The 25,813-nt window shown below is 38.1% G+C and overlaps 1 protein-coding gene, 1 long non-coding RNA gene and 1 pseudogene across 6 annotated transcripts; 1 reads left to right on the forward strand and 2 right to left on the reverse strand.

Moving 5' to 3' along the window:
* Nucleotides 1-4,050: 4,050 nt before the first annotated feature.
* LOC126588217 (uncharacterized) lies at nucleotides 4,051-5,971 on the reverse strand. Its single transcript, XR_007611373.1, has 3 exons — nucleotides 5,854-5,971; nucleotides 5,464-5,769; nucleotides 4,051-4,597 (listed from the first exon to the last, which is right to left on the reverse strand). It is a non-coding gene; the product is annotated as an uncharacterized LOC126588217 (long non-coding RNA).
* Nucleotides 5,972-8,264: 2,293 nt separating this feature from the next.
* Nucleotides 8,265-15,057, forward strand: LOC126588206 (probable LRR receptor-like serine/threonine-protein kinase At3g47570; annotated as a pseudogene).
* On the reverse strand, nucleotides 15,032-25,610 carry LOC126588211 (uncharacterized). Of its 5 annotated transcripts, XM_050253284.1 has the most exons (6): nucleotides 25,132-25,609; nucleotides 24,579-24,629; nucleotides 19,531-19,815; nucleotides 16,509-16,559; nucleotides 16,163-16,208; nucleotides 15,032-15,446 (listed from the first exon to the last, which is right to left on the reverse strand). In XM_050253284.1, the coding sequence occupies exons 3-6, from the start codon at nucleotides 19,641-19,643 to the stop codon at nucleotides 15,276-15,278; spliced, it is 381 nt and encodes a 126-aa protein (XP_050109241.1). In that variant the 5' UTR covers nucleotides 19,644-19,815; nucleotides 24,579-24,629; nucleotides 25,132-25,609; the 3' UTR covers nucleotides 15,032-15,275. The 5 variants fall into 5 exon arrangements, 1 of the variants encoding a protein (XP_050109241.1); XR_007611367.1 differs by lacking the exons at nucleotides 16,163-16,208; nucleotides 16,509-16,559 and adding an exon at nucleotides 16,560-18,182 and having other exon boundaries at nucleotides 25,132-25,610; XR_007611368.1 differs by lacking the exons at nucleotides 16,163-16,208; nucleotides 16,509-16,559 and having other exon boundaries at nucleotides 25,132-25,610.
* Between the last annotated feature and the right edge of the window lie 203 nt (nucleotides 25,611-25,813).

The raw sequence follows: 25,813 nt of genomic DNA on the forward strand, positions 1-25,813 counted from the left end.
GACGAAATTCTATAAAGGGGGAATATTGTCATAGCCCGTCCCGGGATTTCTATATCGGGGACGTGAAATGACGGAAATAACCTTGACGAGTATTAAGGTATGTGTGTGTGTGATATATTTTGGATTAAATACACACATTTCATAAACTTTTGGAAAAAATATATTTAAGTTGATTTTAAAAATTGGTATGTATATTTTGTGTGGTTAGGGATTAAAAGAAAATGGATGGTGATGAGTTATGATGGACCACACAACACACACGTACAAGACTCTCTCCTTCCCCGTGCTCTCTCTCTCCTCCCTCACGACTCTCTCAGTCTCTCACTCTCTCTCTCTTAACCGTACGGACACACTCACCATCTAGCCTACAAGCACGGATCGAAGGTTGTGAAGGTACCATCGTGCTCGTAAGGACTATACGAACTCAACCACACCCATTTCAGGTAAGAAATCTCTCGATTTCACGTCGAAATCACAAGCACCGATTTTGGCACTGTTCATGAACTTTGTGTTGGTTGATTTTTAGGACAATCCAAGCTCATAGTGAGCTTTAGGAGGTTCTCACGAAACTCAGGGACGTTCGTTTGGAAGTTTTGGACGTCGGGATCACTGCGTTCGAGGGTGGCCGATTTTGGGTGAAATTTCCCGACGTGATTTTGAAGGTTTTGGAAGTTTTTAAAGGTATAGACTCATTCCCCTCTTAATTTATAGCTCGTAGCTGAAAAGTTCGTGAAAAATGATGAAGAAACGAGTGAGAACGGACAAGTTGCAGGTTTCCGGCGTCGGCGACACTATGCATGGGGACGCATAGGTCCGTGCCACCCACGGCGCGTGGGGGCACGTGACAAGCCCAAAATTAATTCTAAAATTTTGTCAACGTCCGTGACGTCGAGTAGGTCACTGTGGTATATTCATATACCCAAATTGAGCACCGTATGAGAAGTTATTTCGAATTGTTGGTTATATGCTTTAAAATAACGTTTTTATAGTTATTTCGCATATAGGTGATACCTATCCCGAGGACGAGTGTATCCAGGGACGTCACGGGGGTTACGACCCTTCGACTTATCAGTGAGTGGGCAGTATTTTCTGTTTATACCTATATACTATGAATTTTCCCAGAAATTGAGTTTTAATGAAAGTATGTTTCCAAAATGCCATGCATGCATGATTTGAATGATATGAATGATATGAGTTATATGAATTGATAATTGATGCATATATATATATATATATATGAATTGGTGCTGTGGACGCACAGGTAAGTATCAGGTGAGTTTTATGTTATTCATGTGAATCATGGATGATGTATATTATGTTGATAGCTCATAACCTGCAATCATGGTGTTAGTGCTTATATTATTCACCTCGCACCGCACACTCACCTTGGATCCAAGTAGGTGCATGTCGTACAGACCATGAGAGGGTTCCGACATGTCGTACAAACCATGAGAGGGTTCCGACTGATAGGTGACCTTAGATATGTGCACAGATTATTGATGAGAGAAGTACTAGAGCATATTATTATACCATTCATGTCGTACAGACTACTTCAGGTAGTTCCGACTTGTATGCAGTGTAGTGCCGTACAGGTCACCGAGGTGACTCCGGTTGGATTGGATGTTGAGCTATAGAATTAACCGTACAGGACCAACTGCAGGGTCTCCGGTTAATTCATTATTTCACCTGTTACATTGATGCATCATTCATTCTGTTTTTGAAATTATAACATGGCATACTTTCTGGTTTTTGAGAAAAATTGATGATTTGAGATTTATGAAAAGTATTATGCTATTATGCTATTTTCTGGGAAAGTATACAGGTTTTACAGCGAGGGGTTAGAAATGTTTTAAATGAAAGGTTTTCGAAAAGCTTTGTTTTACTGACCCACTCAATTTTGTTTTGCGCCACTCCAGGTTCTAGTTAGCAGTTGGTGGTTGACGAGGGCTTCTACGACATTTTGACAGACTTCCCTAATGTAGGACTCACCTGCGGGTGTTGTAACTTCATTATGGTCCTACTTGACTGCACCTAGTACTTAAGCTCTGTTTATGTGTGTGTTCACACTTTAACTCACTCTAGCATGCTATTTGGTTATTCTTTCTAGTAGTTGGTTTGTATTCTTTCGTAACTCTCTTATCCTTGCTTCCGCACCGCACTTATGGTTACGTCACGCTCACGTGACGGCTAGCATGCCTTGATTCTAGGATCGGGGTGTGTCATTGTCACTACGAGTGATTGTATATATATTTTTTACATTTCTTACACTTCTACAATAATTATTATTAATTTTATTGCTTTTACACTCAAATAAAAAACACTATTCATGACAGTTTGGAGGGTTTTAAAAATCTAAATGATAATGTAAGTGTAACCATTATCTACTCGTGGAGGAATGATGAATCACGAGTGTTTATATATTCTTTCACATTTTTCATACTTGTAGGGATGTCTTATTGCCTATACTAATACTATACTAGTTGATTTTAATTTTGGACAACAACATGTTAAGTAAAATTTATCCTATTAATGATAATAAGAAACTCTCATAATAAAAATAAATAAATGAATAAAACTTAATTTTTTAAACTTATATAGAATAATAATACAAAAATATATATTTAATATAGAATATACCAATATATACAATATGGCTATTGTATTTTATAATAAATTTTTTAGTAATTAAACTTTAAAATTATAATTTATTTTTCTTAACGGGTCGAAACATGTCACCCGATAATAATCCGATTAGTTATCATGTTGACCCGAAACCTGTTATTTTCGTGTCATGTCACCGTATCGTGTAAGAAACTGCCGGGTTTGTTTGCCCTGGTGTAGTTCCAGTTTACCAAAAAAACATGAAAGGAATGGCGGTGGCAATGGTGGGAGATGAAATCAATGACTCTCCGGCTTTGGTTGTAGCAGATGTTGGCATGGCAATTAGTGCTGGAACCGACATAGCCATAGAAGCCGCAAATATAGTTCTGATGAAGAGCAACTTGGAAGATGTAGTTACAGCCATTGATCTCTCTAGAAAGACCATGTCTAGAGTTCGATTGAATTATGTCTGGGCCCTGGGCTACACTATCCTCGGCATGCCAGTGGCGACAAGAGTTTGGTTCCCCTTCAGTGGAATTCGATCACCATTGTGGCTTGCAGGTGCATGTATGGCTGCTTCATCTCTAAGCGTGGTATGTTCTTCTCTCTTATTGTACTCATGTAAGAAGTTTTTGCATATTCAGAGCGTCTCCAACGACAAGCTTTTGCCTGGGCCAGCCCAGGCCCAATGCGGGCTAGGCGATCGTCGGGGCCAAAAATAATTGGGAGCACCAAAATTATTAGGGTTGTACATTCATAAATATTTTTATAAAAGTATAAATTTATAAAATTCGGTCAAATGACCAAAAAGTTTAACTAGAATTGGTTTATGTTGCTTAAAATTAATGAGGATGTCTCGGGTTCAAATCATTTTGTGTTTATTTACTTTCCAATTTTTACGAATTTCATTTCATATGGGTATAAATTTATAAAATTCGGTCAAATTGACACACCCCATCCCGAAGGAGGGCATGCTGGTCGTCACGTGAGAGTGACGTAACCATTTACATAGTTCATAAGCTTTTAAATTACAATTACTAAAATGGAAACCCCCGAGGGTGAGTCCAACTTTTGTGAATTCTGTCAGAACGTCGTTGGGTTCCTCGTGGCCACCAAAGCTCTGCTAACTTGAACCTGGAGGGGCGAAAAACAAAGTTGAGTGGGTCAGTAAAACAAAGTTTTTCAAAAATCTTTCGCCAAAAACAATTCTAACCCCTCACCGTAAAACCTTTATACTTTCCCAGAAAAATAGTATATATACATATCATCAAAAGCTCAAATCCCAATCCTTCAACGCTTTTCAAAAAGAGTATGCCATGCCATGCCAAATGTAATATGAATGCATCAATATAAATCAGGTGAAAATAATAAATCAACCGGAGACCCTACAATGATCCTGTACGGCTGATTCTAAGGCTCAACATCCAAACCAACCGGAGTCACCTCGGTGACCTGTACGGTTCAACTCTGCACGTCACTCGGAACTACATATAGTAGTCTGTACGATGACAGGTGTATAAATACGCTCTAGTGCTTCTCTCAACAATCATCAGCGCGCATAACTAAGGTCACCCACTAGTCGGAATCACATCTAGTGATCTGTATGGCTAGCATGTCGGAACCCTCACATGGTCTGTATGACATCCACCTACTTGGATCCAAGACGAGCGTGCGGTGTGGTGAATAACAACATAAGCACTAACACCTAGGTGCAGGTTATGAACTTTCAATGCAATTCATAATAAATAACTCAGCTGAAAAATAATAAACTCACCTGAGCGTCCACCGCGTCAATTCACATATATATGCATCAATTATCAAACTAGACATCTCAACAATTGCATGCATGGCAATTTAATTCATAATTTTCATAAAAACACATTTTCTGGGAAAAACATTTGTATATAGGTAATACGAAATCAAAACTGCCCACTCACCTGGAGTTCGTCTAACAACTCCCTAGCACCACACATCAAGGAGTCATGACGATCGCCGCCTAGAACAGTAATCAAATCCAACCTCAAAATTCATATCGATAGAATATATAACTTATATAAAATACGTCACTACGTAGTTCGATCCGGAAGATCTGCAACTCCGATTTTAAATCCATAACTTCCAGAGGTCCACAATAAATCTCTAGGACAACATCCTAAAATTTCATTACCATCCAACGGTCGGATTTCCGTCAATTATCAAAACCAAGTGACGGTTAACATTCTATATTATGGACTTACAACTCCAATTCCGGAAGATCCGTAAATCGGATTCCCAATCCGTAAGTTCCTATAATCCTCAAATATTACATATTACGACGTATCAAAGTTTGGTGACGATCCAACGCTCGGATCGTCAATTCACATTTTCACCTATATGCGAAATAATTATAAAACGTTATTTTAAGCACCTAACCAACAATTCTTAATAACTTCTCACACGGTGCTCAAATTGGGTATATGAATACACCACTGTGATCTACACAACCTCAGGATCATCCCCAAAATTTTAAAATAATTTTTGGGTTCCCCACGCGCCCTCACGCGCCGTCACACGCACGGCCAGACGCGCCCCCACGCGTGGCCACGTGCGCTGCACACTGACGGTGTCAATTGACGCCGTCAGGTATATTCCAGGAATATTCCATCTAATCCTAACAGAAACAGTCAGTTTTAACTAACGGCGTCAGAATATTCCGTCAAAATTGACGGAATATTCGCCGTCTTCAACCTCCAGCTCCGGTGACCGTCGCCGGCGCCGGAAACTGGGCATTTTTTTAAAACTCTTAATCTCGCTCATTTTTCAACCAAAATCTACGTAATTGGTACCAATTTGAAGCTTACGACATGAAGAATCACGATATACCTGTCTCGAGCTTTGAAATTCACGAAAATACGTCGGGGAGGTTGAAACTCCGCCGACCTCTGCAAAATTTTGAAACTGGGCTTCCCGTGGACCAATTTTTACCAACGATGCACTCCAAGCATCGTGAGGACCTTCTGGAGCTCGATATGGTCCTAAAACTCCTAAAAACTCAAGGGTTTAAGAGTATGTGAATAGTGACTAAATCGGAAATTGGAAAAACTAGGGTTCCTTACGTCCAATTCCTGCGATTCTTCTTCTCCGAGCTTCGTAGAAGTGTCTTAAAGCTTTCTACGAACTTGTAGCTTCCTGAAATGTTCATAATCACGTCTACATGAATAGTACAAAAAAATTTGGGGTTCGGATTTCACAAGCTTTCGAAGGGTTCCTGACCTGAAAATGGTACTACTCGACTCGTAAGGACACAAGGAACACGATGGTGCCTTCAAAACTTTCGATCTGACACGTTCCAAATGGTTATGGTGTCTATCCGTACAATGAGAGAGAAGAGGGAGAGAAGCACGGGAGAGAAGGGAGAGAAAGGGAGATGTGTGGTCAAGGGTTGGTCAACAACCCAAAAATATCTAAAGTTAATCCTAATTGGTTCTAAATAATTAGGACTCAACAAAATTAGTCCCCATCCATAATTTTAACCACACAAATACCACAATGAAATTCAACATCCAAGTGCAAAATCGTCCTTTCACACCATCCATAATTTATTTCCGGGACGGGCTGTCACACAAATGATCAAGAAGGTTAACTAGAAATGATGGTTTGTGATGTTTAAAATTAATGAGGAATTCCTTAGTTCAAAACGTTATGTTCATTTTTTTATTTTCCAGTTTTTACAAATTTCTCTTCGTAAGAGTATAAATTTTTTAAATTTGGTTAAATGATTAAGAAGTTTAAATAGAAGCAATGTTCCTTTTTTTTTTTTCTTTTCAGTTTTTATGAATTTCTCTTCGTAAGAGTATAAATTTTTAAATTTTGGTTAAAGGATCAAGAAGTTTAATCAGAAGAAATGGTTTTTGTTCTTTAAAATTAACAAAAGGTCTTGAGTTTGAAATGTTATGTGCTTATTTTTATTATTTCTAGTTTTTACGAATTTTTGTTTGGTGTTAATTCCTTTTTAATTACTAGCTAGTAGCTATGTGGGTTATAGTTTTTAGACATTCATTTCAATTCAAGTCTAACCTTCAACAAAGAGTAATGCACAGACCAATTTTTTTTAACCAAATTTGCAAACCATATGACGTGTCACTAATAAGAAATAAGCACGTTAATCAACACTTAAGTAATAATCCAATCATCAACAATCACATCATATTGTTTACAAAATTTGGTTTACAAATTTGGTATCCCTAACATTAGCCTTCAAGAAATTAATGGATGTATGTCTTTACCAATACTAGGTTTAATTTAGTGCTCATGTTGCTTATACATTTAAATTAAAGACTTGTATGTTGTTATTTTTTTAGTCTCATATTGACAAGTTTAGTAAATAAGAAAAAACATCTCACGAGTTATATAAAAACACTTTAAAAGTTCGGCTAAAAAGGAAACAAAACTCATTATCTATCTACTTGCAAGCCCAGGGTTTTTTAGTTCCTTTCTATCAATATAAAATAAATTAGTTTTTCCGTGTTTCTAAATTATTGAGTTTGAAGTGCTTTTCTAAGTATAATTTTATCGAAGTCTTATGTGTGAAAACAAATAATTTTTTATATGAAGTTAGGGCATAATTTTTGAGGTCGACGTGGGCTTCAAAAATCTTAGGACCGGCCCTGGCCTTTGCTACCACTGATTGCTCACTTGCAAGTTGCAATTGGGTTGGTGTTATTTGTGGTGTATGCCACCTTCAAGTCGTGCCTTTGAATCTCTCTACATCGGTCTCACGGCAGTCACCATTCCTCCAGCTAAGCTATCAGCAAAAAATGAATGGTGTGTGTTTGATATAAAAATCTAAATCAAAAGTCTTCGTTCGACTAATCTAAGTCTCCTCACTTTGACATAGAAGCGGGGCGAGTGTAACTATTTCTTAAGTTTTCAAATGGTGTGTGTTTGATATGTAAAAAGTCCAAATCAAAAGTCTTCGTTCAACTAGTCTATGACTTTGTTTGGTACTGAGGTGATTCTGAAAAAAAGTGGGTATCAAAAAAAGCTAGGAGCTCTTTTGTATTTGGTAAACATTCAGCTTCAGTTTTTTTTCACAGTTTTGGATGAAAAAAAGCCAAAAACACAAAGCTGCAAAACCTAGCTTTGAAAAACCGGCTTTTTTTCATATATGTTTTACATAAAAGTTTACCAAACACTATAATACTATTTTTTTTTCTTTCCAAAAGCACTTTTACAAAAAAATTTACCAAACACTCTGCTGCTTATTCTCACAGCACAGCAGAAGCAGTTTTTTTTCAAAGTACAGCAATACCAAACCAGCCCTATGTCTCCTCACTTCAACATTGAAGCCGGGCTTTGACTATTAATGCAAAAAATGAATGGTGTGCTTGATATGTAAAAAATCCATATGACAAAAGTCTTCGTTCGACTAATCTAAGTCTCCTCACTTCGACATAGAAGCCGGGCGAGTTACCTTCTTAAGTTTTCAAATGGTGTGTGCTTGATATGTAAAAAGTCCAAATCAAAAGTCTTCATTCGACTAGTCTACGTCTCCTCACTTCGACATAGAAGCCGGACTTTGACTATTAATGCAGAAAATGAATGGTGTGTGTTTGATATGTAAAAATCCAAATGACAAAAGTCTTCGTTCGAGTTCCACTAGTCCAAGTCTAAAGATGAAAACCACTACAATTAAGGAAAGTATATATATTCTGTATGTATACGGAGGAGAGAAGTCATTTCCTACTGTCGAAAATGTTTTCGATGATACACTGCTTGTGTTATATCTATATGATGATTATGACTAATTACTTAACTGCAGGTGCATTAGCAATAGCTCATACCAATTTCAACACTGATCAGTCGGCGCTTCTTGCTTTCAAAGCTCACATCACTAGTGACCCTCAAAACATCTTGACCGCCAACTGGTCGTCTGCGTCCAATTCCGACGTTTGCACATGGGTTGGCGTTACCTGCCGTGCTCGCCACCATAGAGTCACGGCCTTAAATCTCTCGTACATGGGTCTTGCAGGAGTTATTCCTCCGCATCTAGGCAACCTCTCATTTCTCGTTGCGTTGGGCCTTACAAATAATAGTTTTCATGGTCCCCTACCCCAAGAACTATCTCATTTGCGCCGGTTGAAGGCGATTCACTTTGAGAACAACAACTTTATGGGAACGATTCCTTCGTGGTTTGGGTCCTTCCCTATACTTCAAATCTTCACATTGTATGGTAATCGCTTCTCTGGTTTCATACCCGCTGCTATCTTCAACTTATCTACACTCGAAATAATTGATCTGAGCAACAACCAACTATCGGGTACGTACATATATACCACCATTACCAACCACCTAGGAATATAAATTAATGTTGCTTGCTTCATCATTACATTTTAACATCTATATATATGATGTATAACAATCATATCGTTTGTTTTTTTTTCTCTCTTTTGTTGGAATGCATGCACATATTTAACAGGCAGCATACCCAGAGAAATAGGCAACTTAACAATGGTGAAAGGCATATACCTTGACGAGAACAAGTTCGAAGGTATAATGTATGACTTAGGTTTCGTTCCATATATATATATGAGCCCCTTCTTAGCAGGAATCTCGTTCCACTTTAGCAAAAAATGAGATGAGACGACTATCTTAGGATCGTATATTTATAATGTAAGACCCTCATATTCTAGAGCAAAAAGAGGTCGTATATGGTGAATACATGGTCCTTATAATGTTATCCCTCTTTTGCTACAGTACAACAGGATTCCCACTAAGAAGCTGTTACTATATATGTTTACATGATTTTAACAATATATACGGATTGATTTTATAGAACTTCCGAACGAGATAGGCAGTTTAGGTCAGTTGGAGGAGTTGTTTGTGCAGGACAATGCCCTAAAAAGCTCTGCTCTTGTCCCTGTCCTCAACATATCTTCTTTGACTACTTTCACTCTGTTCGGAAACAACATGAGTGGCAGTCTTCCGGACAATATGTGTGAGCATCTTTCTAGTGTTCGACGATTTTCTTTGGCTCAAAACCAGCTTGACGGTCTGATTCCCTCCAAACTGTGGCAATGCAAAGAGCTTCGTCAATTCTCATTAGGGTCTAACAATTTCCGTGGAAGCATACCCAAAAGTCTTGGCAATTTGACCTACTTAATCGAGATTTTTCTTAATGGCAATAATTTAACAGGTAATAAATTTAGAACTATTTGATAATCATTTTGTTTTTAGTTTTTAGTTAAACTGAAGTTACAAATTTAATGTAAACGTGATAAAATTGTGACAGGTACAATACCGGATGAGATTGGTGATCTTCCACAGTTAGAGAATTTTCAACTGACGATTAATAATCTCAATGGCGTCATCCCATCCAAACTCTTCAATAACTCCATGATAAGACACATATGGCTTTCTTTAAATCAGCTTTCAGGTAGCCTCCCAGCAAACATAGGTCTTTACGCTCCAAACCTCGAATTCCTTGGTGTAGCCGAAAATAACCTCGCGGCCGGACTACTCCCTAACCTCTCCAATGCTTCCAAGCTCAGGGAACTAGACATGAGCACAAACTCATTTACCGGGGTTCTTCCTAGCACGCTATGCTCCTTGAAAAACCTCGAGTATCTTTCCTTGTACTCGAATAATTTGACGACTGATGCTTCTACTCCACAAGCAGCAAGCACTCTCTCTTGCTTGTTTAATCTTAGAAATTTGACAAAATTATACTTGTCAGATAATCCGCTAAACACCACAATTCCAACTTCTCGCGGGAATCTTTCTACGTCACTCCAAAGAGTTAATTTAGGCATGTCCAACATCAGGGGTAACATTCCCGTTGATATTGGCAACTTGAGTAGCTTGATTGCATTAGACCTGGATAACAATCAGTTGAGTGGAGCAATTCCAACTTCAATACAAGGGCTACAAAATCTCCAAGCTTTGTATTTGAATGATAACGAACTGCGATGACATATCCCGTACGAAATCTGTCAACTAAACAACCTAGCTGAGTTACGTTTGGGTGGTAATCGACTCTCTGGTTCTATTCCTTCCTGCTTGGGTACTTTGGCAGTAGCTCTAAGAAGTCTATCGTTAAGGTCCAATTTGTTAACTTCTAAAATACCATCTTCCTTGTGGGAACTCAAGTATATATTGCACCTAAACTTGTCATCCAACTCTCTAGTTGGACCACTCTCAGAAGATATCGGAAAGTTGAACAATGTGGTGAATATGGATTTATCAAATAACCATTTCTCCGGAAACATTCCCGGTAGCATTGGGGGTCTTCAGAATATGATTAATTTGTCCTTGGCAAACAATTATTTAGAAGGCCCTATTCCCAGTTCATTTAAAACCTTGCTAAGCCTAGAATTCTTGGATTTGTCCAAAAACAATCTATCTGGAGTGATCCCTAAGTCATTGGAAGCACTCTTGTATCTCAAGCATCTGAATTTGTCTTTCAACAAACTCCAAGGAGAAATTCCAACAGGCGGGCCTTTTGGAAACTTCTCTGCTGATTCATTTGTATCAAACGGTGCACTCTGCGGTGCTTCCCGACTCCATGTTCCACTGTGCAAAAATAGAACAAAAGTTGAGCCAAATTGGAGGAAAGCTAAATATATCATCTCAGGGGTCATATCAGTGATACTCCTAGCAGCCACTGCATTGATTCTAATACTATGCAGGAAAAGGAATGTTGAAGTTGTAACAGAAACTGCCTCGCTGCGTCAAGTTCTTTGGAGAAGAGTTTCACGCCTAGAACTTGTAAAGGCAACAAATGGATTTCATGAGAGTAACTTACTAGGCACGGGGGGTTTTGGCTCAGTATACAAAGGAACACTTTCAGATGGGATAGATATTGCCGTCAAGGTTTTCAATTTACAGCTAGAAGGGGCATTCAAGAGTTTTGATAAGGAATGTGAAGTGCTAAGCAAAATCCGTCACCGGAATCTTATAAAAATCATAAGTTGCTGCGATGAACTTGATTTCAGAGCCCTGATACTTCAATTGATGCCTAATGAAAGTCTCGAAAAGTGGTTGCATTCTCCAAACCGCTTCATGAATATCCTACAGAGGTTGGACATAATGAAAGATGTTGCATTCGCACTAGAATATCTTCATCATGGTTACTCGATACCTATCGTTCATTGTGATGTGAAACCAAGCAATATACTACTAGATGATGATATGGTTGCACATGTTGCTGATTTTGGCATTGCAAGACTTATCAGCGGTGGAGATTCGATGACGGAAACCATGACCCTAGCCACAATTGGATATATGGCTCCAGGTGATGTATTTTTTTTCAATTTTGTATAGGGGTGGGCACTTAGAACCGAAAACCGAAACCGAAACACGAACCAAATCGAACCGCACCAAACGGTTTGGTTTTGCGGTTTTGAAATGGTTTCGGTTTTGAAACCAAACCGCAACATAGAAAACGGTTTGGTTTCGGTTTTGGCTTTTAAAAACCGCACCGAAACCGAATTTTAAAATATTTGGACTTGACTCATTGGGTCAACTATATTGTCTCTGATGTTGGAAAGTGCCACGGTAGATTGGTTGATATATAGCTGTCGCATTCATCAAATATTACTGGCCGACCGGCTCGAAATAAGTGTTGGAAAGTAGCTTCTAAACTGTTTTGATTCTATTTTCTAGCTTCGCTTACAAGCTAAGTTGGAAAAAGTGTGCTAGTAGACTTTGCCATGGTCAAGTTAGGGTTGGAAATTGCCATCCATATAATTTTAGCAGACTTTTTTCTTTCTTAACAATTATTTATTTAATTCACAACCACTGTAGTTTTAATATATATATATATATATATATATATATGTATGTATATATTATGGACTTGACTTGATATATCTGGGTTGACCATAGTGTCTCTAGACTCTAGTATTTGACAGTGCCATGGTAAACTGGTAGATATATAGCTGGCATTCATAAATCATTACTGGCCGACAAGCTTTAAATAAGGGGTTGGTTTTGTTTCTATTTTCCAGCTTACCTTACACGTTAAGTTGGAAAAAGTGTGTGCTCGTAGACTGGGTCAAGTTAGTGTTGGACATTGCCAGTTTGGATTTCAAATTAGAAATGTTTTTTTTTATCAAAATATCAAACTTTTTCACCGACCCCTTTGCACCTAACAATTATTTGTCTAACCCATCAACTCTATCGCATTATTAAATATATATATAACTTTCTAATAAACTTCTTAAGAAAAAATTTAGAGAGTGAGGGTAGGAAAGGGACTACAAGAGAGAAAGCGCTCTCAACTGTCTGTAATTACTTTTTTTCTCTTGTAGCCTTACACCTTTAATTATATTAATTACATGGGTTTTACTTGCCCTACAAGTAATACAAGCCATATAGGGATTTGATTTCCAAATCTTATTGGAATCCTACTTCTAGATTTACAAAACCACACTCCTAAATAATATTAACTACGATACTTTCTCTTGATGTGTAAAGCTTAAGAAATAGTCGTATCAGGTCTTCTCGGATGATTGTTGGAGCCTTCAATTGGCATAGAGAGTCACACATGCAATCTAGATCAAGGTTGCTCTAAGGAAACATAAACTCACAAAACTAACAATGGTAAAACCACTGACGGAGGCACATAAGGACTGTAGTAGTCCAAGGCCTACCCTAGCTGAATTTAAAAAATAAGATTAGTAGTACACTTATTTCTATTGCTTTGCAACCCTTCTCAATACTTAAAAAAAAAAATCAATCATTATCGATCTTTTTCATCCAACATATCTCATCCCAAAATTAAGTATAATATTTCAAATGATCATTTATCACAAATCAATAACATTTAAATTAAAACCCATTACTCACTTTAATTTAAAAAATAATTGTCTTTCACTTATGCCCTGGTAGAGCTATTCCCCCTGTTCTTCTTGAATTTCATATATTTAGCCATTCTAAATTCCAAATTTATTGAATAAAGACAATAAGGTTGGTAAAACTCTATTATTCTCTATAACATATTTGTTTCTATTCTATCCTACCTCTTACTTGAATTTTAGGTAGGGGTGGGCACTTAGAACCGAAAACCGAAACTGAAACACGAACCAAATCGAACCGCACCAAACGGTTTGGTTTTGCGGTTTTGAAACCAAACCGCAACATAGAAAACGGTTTGGTTTCGGTTTTGGCTTTTGAAAACCGCACCGAAACCGAACCGCACCGCAAATATTAATAAACATTTAATTAAATGTCCATATTATATTTCATGTTTTAATTTGTTGTTTGTTAGAATCCATACACTTAGTTTAGTACTCCACCACACTAGAATATCATCATTCATCACTTTCTTTCGTTCATTAACTTGAAGGACCTTTGTTATTTTATACCATCACACACATATATGTACAAGGGTGGACTAACTTGTTATTAAGAGTCGAACAATGATCTAATAAAGTCCACTCATTTGAAGTATGATATCACATATTCTAGTATCAAAGTTTCGCTCATGTTTAATGAATTCAAATTTATTCAACTTGTTTTATGATAAACATTGTAAGGGACACCCTTTTGTTGCACAAACATATTTTAACATCACAACTACATGCAACATGCTAATTGTTTACATAACAAATCTCTTTTTCCTATTGCTATTAGGAAATGCTTATTAATATGTTAAATTGAAAATTGTACATTTTTTCTTAAAAATCAAACCGAAACCGTTTGAAACCGTACCAAACCGAACTAAACGGTTTGGTTTCATTTCGGTTTTGGCTTCAAAACCGCACCGAACCAAACCGCAAAAAAAATTGGTTTCGGTTTCGGTTTCACTCAAAACCGCACCGAACCAAACCGTGCCCACCCCTAATTTTGTATATGTTGGTCTTAATTATGTGTGATAATTTTCTTTTTATCATATATAACTAAATTCACATACAAATTTTGTAGAGTATGGGATGGAAGGAATCGTTACGACAAGAGGGGATGTGTATAGTTTTGGTATTGTACTCATGGAGACATTTACAAAAAGGAAGCCAATAGATGAGATGTTTGTTGGGGATATGAATTTAAAGCAATGGGTTGCAAATTCATTATATCCAGATGCTGCTATAGATGAAGTTGTAGATGCCGATATACTTGGCAAGGAAGAAGATGGTGATTTCGTGAGCAGGAGGGATTGCTTATCATCCGTTATGAGATTAGCTTTAGCTTGCTCTGCAACATTGCCGGAAGAGAGGATTAACATGAAAGATGCCGCAGTCACACTCAATAAAATCAGGACCAAGTATTTGAAGGACTGTGGAGGACAGAATTTTTAGTTCTTTTTGTTCTCTATATTTTCAAATCCATTTTCATATTGTTGTTTTCGATCTGCAAAGACTACATTATTTTCTTGTAGTGACGGGTTTGACAATACGACGATATTCCTAAAATTGAAATGGCGTACCTGTATTTGACAAGGCAATGAGACCAGTAGTACTAAGATTGCAATTCCAATTATTCTTCCCATATTTTGGTAGCAAGGCATTCAGTTTCTACAGCCAGCCAAATTCATTTCAAAATTTTACACTTCGAGGTTACGAACGCGAGTCATGGGAACAAAAAGTTATTTCAGTCAATATATCAGGAAGTTAAAAACTTATACACATGCCTTTGCCAAAAAATTACAGGCCAGTGAGGCTGCTACTCTAGAGAGTTCAATAAATTTACTGCTTAAGTTAGGTTTTTTGGCTGCTTCCCCAATTTGTGCTCATCTTTTTAACAAAAGGAACCAAGTTACTCCAATTTTCAGCCATAAAGATCTTATCATTCATTCTGAAATACGTGAATGATCTTACAGCTTCGGCTTGGGAATGGTAACAGTTAGCATGTATTTTCCATAAACCAACCTACAAGAGAAAAGCAAACGCATGAACACGCAAGACAGAATGGGCAAAAGAAAAAGTGGTTTAACTATTAAACGCTACCAGAAGCCATGTGTTTCTAGTTATAAGACATTTACAATATCCAATATATGTGTAATAGAATAATCTAGAAAAAATGTCTGCGTGCTGCCGCGGGTTTTGAAACCATAATACAGGACAAACATGAATTGTTTTGACAGAAAGAGACACGAATTGTTGATGATAGCACGTCTTATAGAATCATATTCAAATGGAGCAGCCTTGAATAAAAACAGGGTCTATAAAATAGGCTTGTGAGAAAATCCAAATAAGGATGTCCCCTTAAACAAATAACACACACACTGATCATACATGTCACATTTTCAAATAACACACAGTGATCCAATAAAGGGTATATAAAATGCACATCCTCACACATTTCTAACTCTCTTTTTCAAAATCCAAAACAGGGTATTCTAACTCTCTTTTTCATTCATTTCTCACAAACCAATCATCCATTTGAAAGGAAAATTAATGAAAAGGGCTTGAAAACTTTGAGTTTTAATGATAAGGACAAAATAAAGGGTAAGGTGAATAGTACCAGGTTTGACTTTTTAGTGTAAAAATGTGGTTTTTTGTTAAAGTGAACAGTACCGTGGGCTTTTCATTAAAACTCCCTTTGAAATAGGCCTTGAATAAAAACAGGGTATAAAATTATATACCTCAAAATGCCAAGGAACCAACTTCTCCCTCCAACAATCCAAATTCCTGAAATTCCAAAACATAGCAAATCCATTAGTAAATCCATTAGCAATATCTTGATGTTTCTTTGCTTTATTTAGCCTAAAGATTATAAGGATGTGCATATATATGGAGTAAAGAAGTGGTGCATAAGGATGTGCGTATGAGGCTGCTACTCTACATAGTTCAATAAATTTACTGGTTAAGTTGGGTTTTTTCGCTACTTCACCAATTTGTACTCATCTTTTTAACAAAAGGAACGAAGTTACTCCAATTCTCAGCCCTAAAGATCTTATCATTGATTCTGAAATATGTAAATGGTCTTACAGCTTCGGCCGGGGAGTGGTAACAGTTAGCATGTATTTCCCATTAACCAACCTGATAAGGAAAAACAGACGCGTGAATACGCAGGACAAAATGGGCAAAAGAAAAAGTGGTTTAACTATAAAAACTCTATTAGAAGCCATGTGTTTCTAGTTGCAAGACATTTGCAATATCCAATATATGTGTAATAGATATAAACTAGAAAATGTGTCCGCGCTTTGCTGCGGGCGTTGAATGTATTAGTCGCAACATGCATGAATTGTTTCCACAAAGCAACTAAAAAGACGTTGTAGTACCTAAGAACCAATGAAGTCAAACTTTGCTTGCTATATATGGATATGCATGCCATAAGAAACATTCATTTGTAGATCGTATTGTATCATCAATATCATTCATAGTTTCAGGTAATGAGCCTACTACATGGAGGAAAAACCCAGGAAAAGGAAAGTAGAAAAGTAGATGCCTGAGCATCTGGCATGAATAGTAAGTTTCTGAAAATATTACTAAATCGTCTTACAAATTCAACCATTAAACGTTATATTGTAACCCAAGACAAAGATAAAGTATATAGTTTGTTTACGAATCAAAACTAAGTGCTACTATAATCAACAACAGCTATGAATCATTTCCACATAAAGATGCTCAAATTTGAGGGCACATTGAATAACCAGCAAGCAAAGCAAAATACAGCATGTGCTAACACGAAACTAAAACAAAAGAAGGATTAAATATCAAAAAATTTCCATAAGGCATCAATTGACAAAATGCTTCTTAATTCCAAGAAATGAATGCAGCTCCAAACAACTCAGAAGACATCTTAGAAATCTTTATCACCCGAATCTTACTAAATATAAGCATAAATGGACAGGATAGCTCCCTAATTTTTCCTTGGCATAAATCTATACATTGCAAGTTTAATCCAACGAAACAAATATGCGTGTAGTAAAAGGCATCAACACTACATGTACTGCTTTACAATCATCTCAAGTTGCTGACACAACCAAAATTCAACTTCCGAACTTATATGTCGTTCTCAATAATTGAGATATCTTTACAACATACTAATTCTTAGTTATAATAGCTATCATGGTTGCATGGTATTAATCTTCTACACAAAAAAAGCAAGTGCTTCCCACCCTAGGAAATTGTTAAGCGCCTATCATACTAATTGATGGTGCTTCCCAATCTAAAGAGTCAATGACAATAAAGCAGCAGATTAGTGAATAGTTAATTATGATTTGTTTTGGGTCCAAAGAAACCTTGTTAGGTGATGGTGAATCAATATGAAAGTCAACGATGCTGATTTCAAAATGGATACTGAAGAGCTATTCATTGAGTGAAGTAACTATTAAATCTGTTACATTACAGCAGGAAAAGTCTAATATATGCAGAAAGCCGCATAAGTAAATATATACCAACAGAAAAGTGGGCTAATCCAACCAATCTCACCAATGGACATTGTCACCTGAGCAATTGTCGGACTAAATCTTTGATGAAACAAAAAACTGCTGAGGAAAATGATCAACAACAACAAAGCCTTTTCCGACTAAGTGGGGTCGGCCTGAGGAAAATGATCATTACCCAAAATTCCATTTTGAACAAATATATGGACCAATCTGAAGATGAATATAGAGCCCTACCTTGTAAACCGTCTTTGAGCCAACCAATTACACAAATCTAAATAAGAGATGGCAGAAAAGGAATATGAAAAAAAATGTGTGTATGAGTTATGCATCTTGCTTGAATGCTATCTATCAATGGTAATTCCCAAATCCAAACAAACACCAAATCAAAACCCCAAAGCCAAACAGGGCAACTACATATATATTAAATTCACAATAACAAATAAGTAAAATTGAGCAAAATTTACCTCCATCGAGCAAAATTTAGCATCTTCCATCTTCACCATAGCAGGTGGACTCATCTAAACCCTAGCTGAACCAAACCAAAATCAGGATTACTAAAGTTAATTCCAACCATTATTTTCTATAAAATCATACCTCAAAGTTAAAAACAAAACAAAATTGAAGGGTTTTACATGGATTTGTGAATGCAAGAATTTGAATTTTGATAAACCCACCACTGTAAAAACCCCAAAATCCTGAGATTTATACCCAAAAAATAAAGAAAATTTCCAAGACATAAAACCCTAAAACCAAAAACCCACAAATCCACCCTCCTTGAGGAACCATCAGAGATTCAAATCGGAGAAATCGCATAGAAGGGATTAGAGACCATCACATACCGACTTGGAAGAGGCAACCTTCGCGTGAGAATGGTGATATTAATATAGAAGATAAGGATAAAATAATTAGTGAGTAATGACACGCCAATTACATGCCCACACCCCCCCTCGGTGCGAAAGCAAGTAAAAGTGAAACCATAATATAGGTTTCTTTGTGAAGATAACTTGTATAAAGAAAGGTAATCACTTCAAAACTTATTTCCATTGATAAACATCAACGTAAATTTTGCATGAGACATATTTCCAGTCTATTTAAAATGACACCAAGAAATTTACCCCATACGATTTACAGCCAAACATACAACGTAAGATAAAGAAAACATCTGTGTTTCTTATTCTGACTTGGATAAATGGCCTAAGCTATGAGAAATTATCAAATTTCTTTTGAGTTTTTAAAATTTTTTTAATAGGGCAGGAGTTTTGCTGGATGGAGCCCATTTCATCCAAGTTCTAATTATAATTGTTGTAATACAGAGTTTAGTGCAGAGGAGTTTGATATATAACTATTAAAAATCACATAAAATTCAGTATCCATGTAAAGAGTTCACGTTTGCAGAAGCAACAACAACAAAGCCTTTTCCCACTAAGTGGGGTCAGCTATATGAATCCTAGAACGCCATTGCGCTCGGTTCTGTGTCATGTCCTCTGTTAGATCCAAGTACTCTTAAGTCTTATCTTAGAGTCTCTTCCAAAGTTTTCCTAGGTCTTCCTCTACCCCTTCGGCCCTGAACTTCTATCCCGTAGTCGCATCTTCTAACCGGAGCCTCAAAAATAACTAACCTCATCGACAGCATTACATTGCCATCCTGAGGCACCCCGCTAATCCTTGCAGGCGGGTTTTGTTGCAGCCTCTTGAAGTCTCTCATCAGCCTCTTCCTTGTAGGAGTTGACATCACTAATTTGCTACCACCTATATATCATCAAACCAATTTAATAAACCATATTTTAAGATTAACTATGCATTGAGCGCAAATCAATTTCATATTTTTTTCCAATACCCACCAAAACATCAAAAACCACTTGTGTACACCAAATTGCATACAAAGGATATTGGGGCAACTCAGACTGTGCAACAAAAATACATAGTTACCAATACAAATACTTCAAACTACAACGTAGATAGCTTCAGCTTGGCTACATATAACCAAATTCAAAGCTCAGGACCTGAAATTGAGCTCAAAAACTGGAAATCTCAATTCAATTAAGCAGCTTTTCAGATGCTTACAGCTTAAACATGCATGATAACAAAAAGAAGCATCATTTCTTCACTAATAGGACAACAACAACAACAACAACAAAGCCTTTTCCCACTAAGTGGGGTCGGCTTTATGAATCCTAGAACGCTATTGCGCTCGGTTTTGTGTCATGTCCTCCGTTAGATCCAAGTACTCTAAGTCTTTTCTTAGGGTCTCTTCCAAAGTTTTCCTAGGTCTTCCTCTACCCCTTCGGCCCTGAACCTCTATCCCGTGGTCACATCTTCGAACCGGAGCGTCAGTAGGCCTTCTTTGCACATGTCCAAACCACCGTAACCGATTTTCTCTCCTCTTTCCTTCAATTTCGGCTACTCCTACTTTATCTCGGATATCCTCATTCCTAATCTTATCCTTTCTCGTGTGCCCACACATCCAACGAAGCATCCTCATCTCCACTACACCTACGTGTTGATGCTTCACCGCCCAACATTCTATGCCATACAGCATTGCCGGCCTTATTGCCGTCCTATAAAATTTTCCCTTGAGCTTCAGTGGCCTACGACGGTCACACAACACGCCGGATGCACTCTTCCACTTCATCCATCCAGCTTGTATTCTATGGGTGAGATCTCCATCAAATTCTCCGTTCTTTTGCAAGATAGATCCTAGGTAGCAAAAACGGTCGCTCTTTGGTATTTCCTGATCTCCGATCCTCACCCCTAACTCATTTTGGCCTCCGTTTACACTGAACTTGCACTCCATATATTCTGTCTTTGATCGGCTTAGGCGAGGACCTTTAGATTCCAACACTTCTCTCCAAAGGTTAAGCTTCGCGTTTACCCCTTCCTGCGTTTCATCTATCAACACTATATCGTTTGCGAAAAGCATACACCAAAGAATATCATCTTAAATATTAAGTTTGTGATCTTCGCTAGATTGCTCCGGTCATTAGTGTGGATAAGTATGTAAATGGATAGAGACAGGAAGCAAACACAAGATGTACGTGGTTCACCCAGATTGGCTACGTCCACGGAGTAAAGGAGTTTTCATTAATTGTGAAAGGTTTACACAGTATATAGGTTCAAGCTCTCCTTTAATGAGTACAAGTGAATGATTTAGTACAAATGACATTAGGAAATATTGTGGAAGAATGATCTCGTAATCACGAAACTTTTAAGTACCGAAGTGTGGTATTGTCTTCACTTGCCTTATCTGTCTCATAGGTAGATGTGGCATCTTCTTTGGAAGTACTCTTCCTCCCTCCAGGGGTGGTATCTTTAACTGGTGGAGATGCACAAGGTAATGTATCAATTTCACTTGACGCTTACTTGTAGTTTCAGGCTTGGTCAAGCGCGATACAAACCATGTAGTAGGAGTCCCCCAAGTCGCCGAGCTAGGGGATCTGCTGAAAGAGGTGATAGACAAGGTAAGCAATCAGAGCTCCAAGCAATCAGTCCTAGATCAGAAGTATTGATTTCGAGTTCCGGCTGATTGTTATCCTTCTCCTTATCTTGCAGGTAGCATGAAGGATAAAGAGAAGAAAAGGAGAAAATGTGATATGAGATACTTTTGCTTTTGAAGAAGTAACTTTCCACAGGCTTATTCTTGAACTGGGCTGGAGGGTTTTCTTGTTTCCACCAGAGTATAAGGCCGACTGAAAAATTTGAGGGTCAAAACAAGTCCATCAAATCTAGAGTACGTTCGACCCTGCTGATATGGGATACTTTTGCTGTTGACAAAGTAGTGGATGTATCGACACGTGTTCTGTTGCGCTTGTCTCCACATGCTTCCTTGTATCCTTCTCACTTGCCCTATTTGTTCCTCAGGCAGATGTGGTATCTTCTCGGGAAGCATAAGATGTTGAAGATGAGTACTCGAGAGCAATGGGGTTCCAGGCAGTCAGTTCCGGACTGGAAGCTTGATTCCAAGTGCTGACTGATTGCTCTCTTTCTCCTTGTCTTGCAGGTAAGAACAAGGCCAAAGGAAAAGACAGGAAAAAAGCATGATATGGGATACTCTTGCTTTTAACCTTGATGATATGAGATATTCTTGCTCTAGTGTAGCTTGTTTGTAGAGGTATTCTCGGGGGGAAAGAAAGCTAAGTATTTCGAGAGGCTTCGTTGGGAGTGCCCTCTCAGATATGAGGAAGGGTTGAGCATTTTTGCAGGTCTGCCTGTCCGTTGAGGATGGAGGTCGACATATATAAGAGTCTCCTTAACAAGGAGTAATACTATTCTTTTACCCTGCTTGGTCATAGCACGGTAGTGAGAGCTGCCAGCTTCACGTGTTTTAACTATGTCAGAGCACTTTGAAAAAGTGGTCTGTGGTATCTGGAAAGCTGATGTTACGTGTGAAGATTACAGACAAGCTTTATCCAAGGAGATCTGGCTCTTGAAGTTGAGAAATCGGTGTGAGGATTACAGACAAGCTTTATCTAAGGGGCTCTCGAAGTTGAGAAAACGGTGCCTCTTCGGTTTTCGAACAAGCAATCCTGTCGGGGATCTGTCTCTCGAGATTCGGATAACGGTGCCTCTTCGATTTTTGAGAAAGCAATCCTGCTAGGAGTCTGGCTCTCGAGATTCGGAGAGCGGTGTCTCGTCGTTTTTTGAGAAAGTAATCGTGTTGGGAGTCTGGCTCTCGAGATTTGGAGGACGGTGCCTCTTCGATCTTGAAGCAAGCAATCTTTTTGGGAGTGTTTTCTCGAATGTGAGTAAAGGTTAGGCCTGTTTGCTAGTCTACCTTGCCACGGAGCACAGAGGTTGACCCACAGGGACTTTCCAATTATCCAGCAATGGTCATGTTCCTTTACCCTTGTGGGTAATAATATGGTAGCTAGACCTTCAAAATTTATGTGTCTAAACTTTGTTAGTGCTGTTTCTTTGCTATTCTTTTACCCTTCTTGGTCATAGCGATGTAATGGGAGCTGAAAGTTTCACGTGTCTAAACTTTGTCAGAGATTTTTGGCAAAGTTATCTGTGGTACCCGTGAGCTGATGTTGCGTGTGGAAAGTGAATGATTGAACAGTAACATTCACGTGCTTTCTACTTCACTAGAAATCTTCGACAGAATGCCCGTAATTTCCGCAAAGTTGAGTGTGCATGTGACAGATGCTGACAAGGCTGAAAAAGCAGGTGCCTCTTCGATTTCTGAGATCGGCCCTCGTGGTCTCTGAGCAGCCCAGCTTTTGAGAAAGCAAGCGCCTTTTCAATTTCTGCGATCGACCTTCGTGGTCTTTGAGCAGCCCAGCTTTTGAGAAAGCAAACGTCTCTTCGATTCCTGAGATCGGCCCTCATGGTCTCTGAGCAGCCCAGCTTTTGAGAAAGCAAACGCCTTTTCGATTTCTGAAGCTCCATCGAGTGCGAATTTTTATAGAGGCTGGTATTAAGTTCCAAAGCACACTTGAATCTCCACCAGTAGAAGCTCCATTCTTGCATTTCTAAGATCTTGATTTGTCCGACTTCTTTTCTCTTCAACACCTTTGAAAATGTCTGGCCCCTCCGACCGTCGTTTTGACTTGAACCTTGTTGAAGAGGCAGCCACGCCTTCTCCAGACAACATATGGCGCCCATCCTTCGTATCCCCTACTGGTCCTCTTACCGTTGGGGATTCCGTGATGAAGAATGATATGACCGCTGCAGTGGTGGCCAGGAACCTTCTCACTCCCAAAGATAACAGACTACTTTCCAAACGGTCTGATGAGTTGGCTGTTAAGGATTCTCTGGCTCTCAGTGTTCAGTGTGCAGGTTCTGTGTCTAATATGGCCTAACGCCTATTTGCTCGAACCCGCCAAGTTGAATCATTGGCGGCTGAAGTGATGAGTCTCAAACATGAGATTAGAGGGCTCAAGCATGAGAATAAACAGTTGCACCGGCTTGCTCATGACTATGCTACAAACATGAAGAGGAAGCTTAACCAGATGAAGGAATCTGATGGTCAGATTTTACATGATCATCAGAGGTTTGTGGGTTTGTTCCAAAGGCATTTATTGCCTTCGTCTTCTGGGGCTGTACCGCGTAATGAAGCTCCAAATGATCAACCTCCGATGCCTCCTCCTTCTAGGGTACTGTCCAGTACTGAGGCTCCGAATGATCCCCTTCCGGTGCCTTCTCTTTCTGGGGCTCTGCCGACTGCTGAGACTTCTCCTAAGCAACCTTTGTGAAGGCTCCCTCTTGTTTGTTTATTTTGACTCGTGTATATGTATATATTTGTAACTTCTTAGAGATATCAATAAATAAGCTTTGTTTCATTTCAACGTATTGTGTTAAATACACCAAAGCCTTCTTCACTAAGTTCTTTGAATTTTTCTTTTGTTGAAGCTTTGTGAGTGGAGCATGTAGGTTGAGGTAGTGTTCCCTTAATTTCCCGGGTGGGGAAAACTTCTCAACCAATTCCAAATTAAAATGGAAAATGAAATGAAGCAACATAAATTGAATACAATTTAGGGAATATTTTCTCACCTGGAGTTCCGAAAGAAAACAATTTCAATTAACAAATTGTTTTGGGAGAGAAAATGGAAATTCATTAATACAAATGCCAACGTTAGAAATCTGAGCCACTGAGATTTGTTAATGTACTGCTATCGTAATATAGCAAAAGCATAGCTGCATGAGAGTATGACTGCTCTCTATTACTTACCAGTTTTAATGAGACGTAAACAGAACAATTCTCTTCTCTATGCAGAAATCCCTACAAAAAAAAGACAAAGTTAAAAATTCGAACATTGAGATATAATAGCTTGTACAAACGATGTTCAAAACATGAAGACTAATGACTAATTAAAGATATTTCAATTGTAGTTTTATGAAAACAAATTCAATAAAAAAAAACATAAAATTAATAACAACCCAGAAATTAATTGACGATTTATACAAAACTCAGAAAAATTACATAAAAATCTCATAAATTAAATGATGATTCAGATAAAATGAAATCACATCAAAATAAAATTTAAATGAACAATACTCCAAAAACAAAAAAAAAATTTAAACGAACAAAAACATGAAAAACTTAATAAAACCCAATTTAAACGAAGAACTCCATCTGAAGCAGATTTTCACATGCAATAGTTCTAGAAGATGCCTAAGATGATAAGGAGTCATTTGAGACCATCAACTCAACACCATTCGAACGCAATCACAAAATCAAAAAGGACAAAATGGACAAACAAAAAAAATGAGCAAGTACCTACCTTGAGCTTGAAAGAGAGAGGAGGAAGAACGACGGTGCCTTTCTTCTGCAGAATTTTGCTGATGTTGTTTCCAGCCGTCGCCGCCACCGCTAGGAAGATAGACTCTCACATCCCTAAGAACCTAATTTATAAACTCCCAATATAACGCAAAAAGGATGGAGGAAACCCAAATAAAGGGAAATTCGAGAAATTCAACATACCGTAAGAAGCTTTCTGATGGCCAAATTCATTGACAACGGAGGCGATTGTCGACCTTCACTGTACCACCATTTCGCGCCCTCCATGTTTGAGGCTTTCAACCGTCACTACTTGGTTTGTGGGCTTCACATCAAGAGATATGGGGAGCGGAGAGAAAGGAAGAGCAGAGGAAGATGAAAGATTGTGGGTTTTCCAGTGGAGAAGGAGAGAGAGGAGGGATGAGAGATGACAGAAGAGAGCTCACGCGTAGGAGAGAAAGAGGAAGAGAGATGAGAGGCGTCAAACCCGATTCCTAATCCGTCCCAAACAGTACGGAAAAAAATGTGGGCATTTTGGTCAACAAACAAAATAGTGGCAGAGTTGTAAATAGAATGAAATCCGGTGCAAAACACTGTTCAGTTGAACAGTGCAATTGGATTTCCTACTTTTTTTAATTTTTTTAATTTTTGGGTGAACTGGAAATTCTCATAACCAGAGTAAAGGT

Source organism: Malus sylvestris, chromosome 11 (assembly GCF_916048215.2).
Source record: "Malus sylvestris chromosome 11, drMalSylv7.2, whole genome shotgun sequence".
In the NCBI taxonomy this organism is placed as follows: Eukaryota; Viridiplantae; Streptophyta; class Magnoliopsida; order Rosales; family Rosaceae; genus Malus; species Malus sylvestris.

Coding starts and splice junctions, on each gene's coding strand:
- LOC126588211 (XM_050253284.1), bottom strand. CDS start 19,643: ATGTCAACTCCTACAAGGAAGAGGCTGATGAGAGACTTCAAGAGGCTG. Junction 16,209..16,508: donor ACCACTCCCCGGCCGAAGCT/GTAAGACCATTT, acceptor TTGGAATTTCAG/GAATTTGGATTGTTGGAGGG. Junction 15,447..16,162: donor TGGTTCCTTGGCATTTTGAG/GTATATAATTTT, acceptor TTTCTCTTGTAG/GTTGGTTTATGGAAAATACA.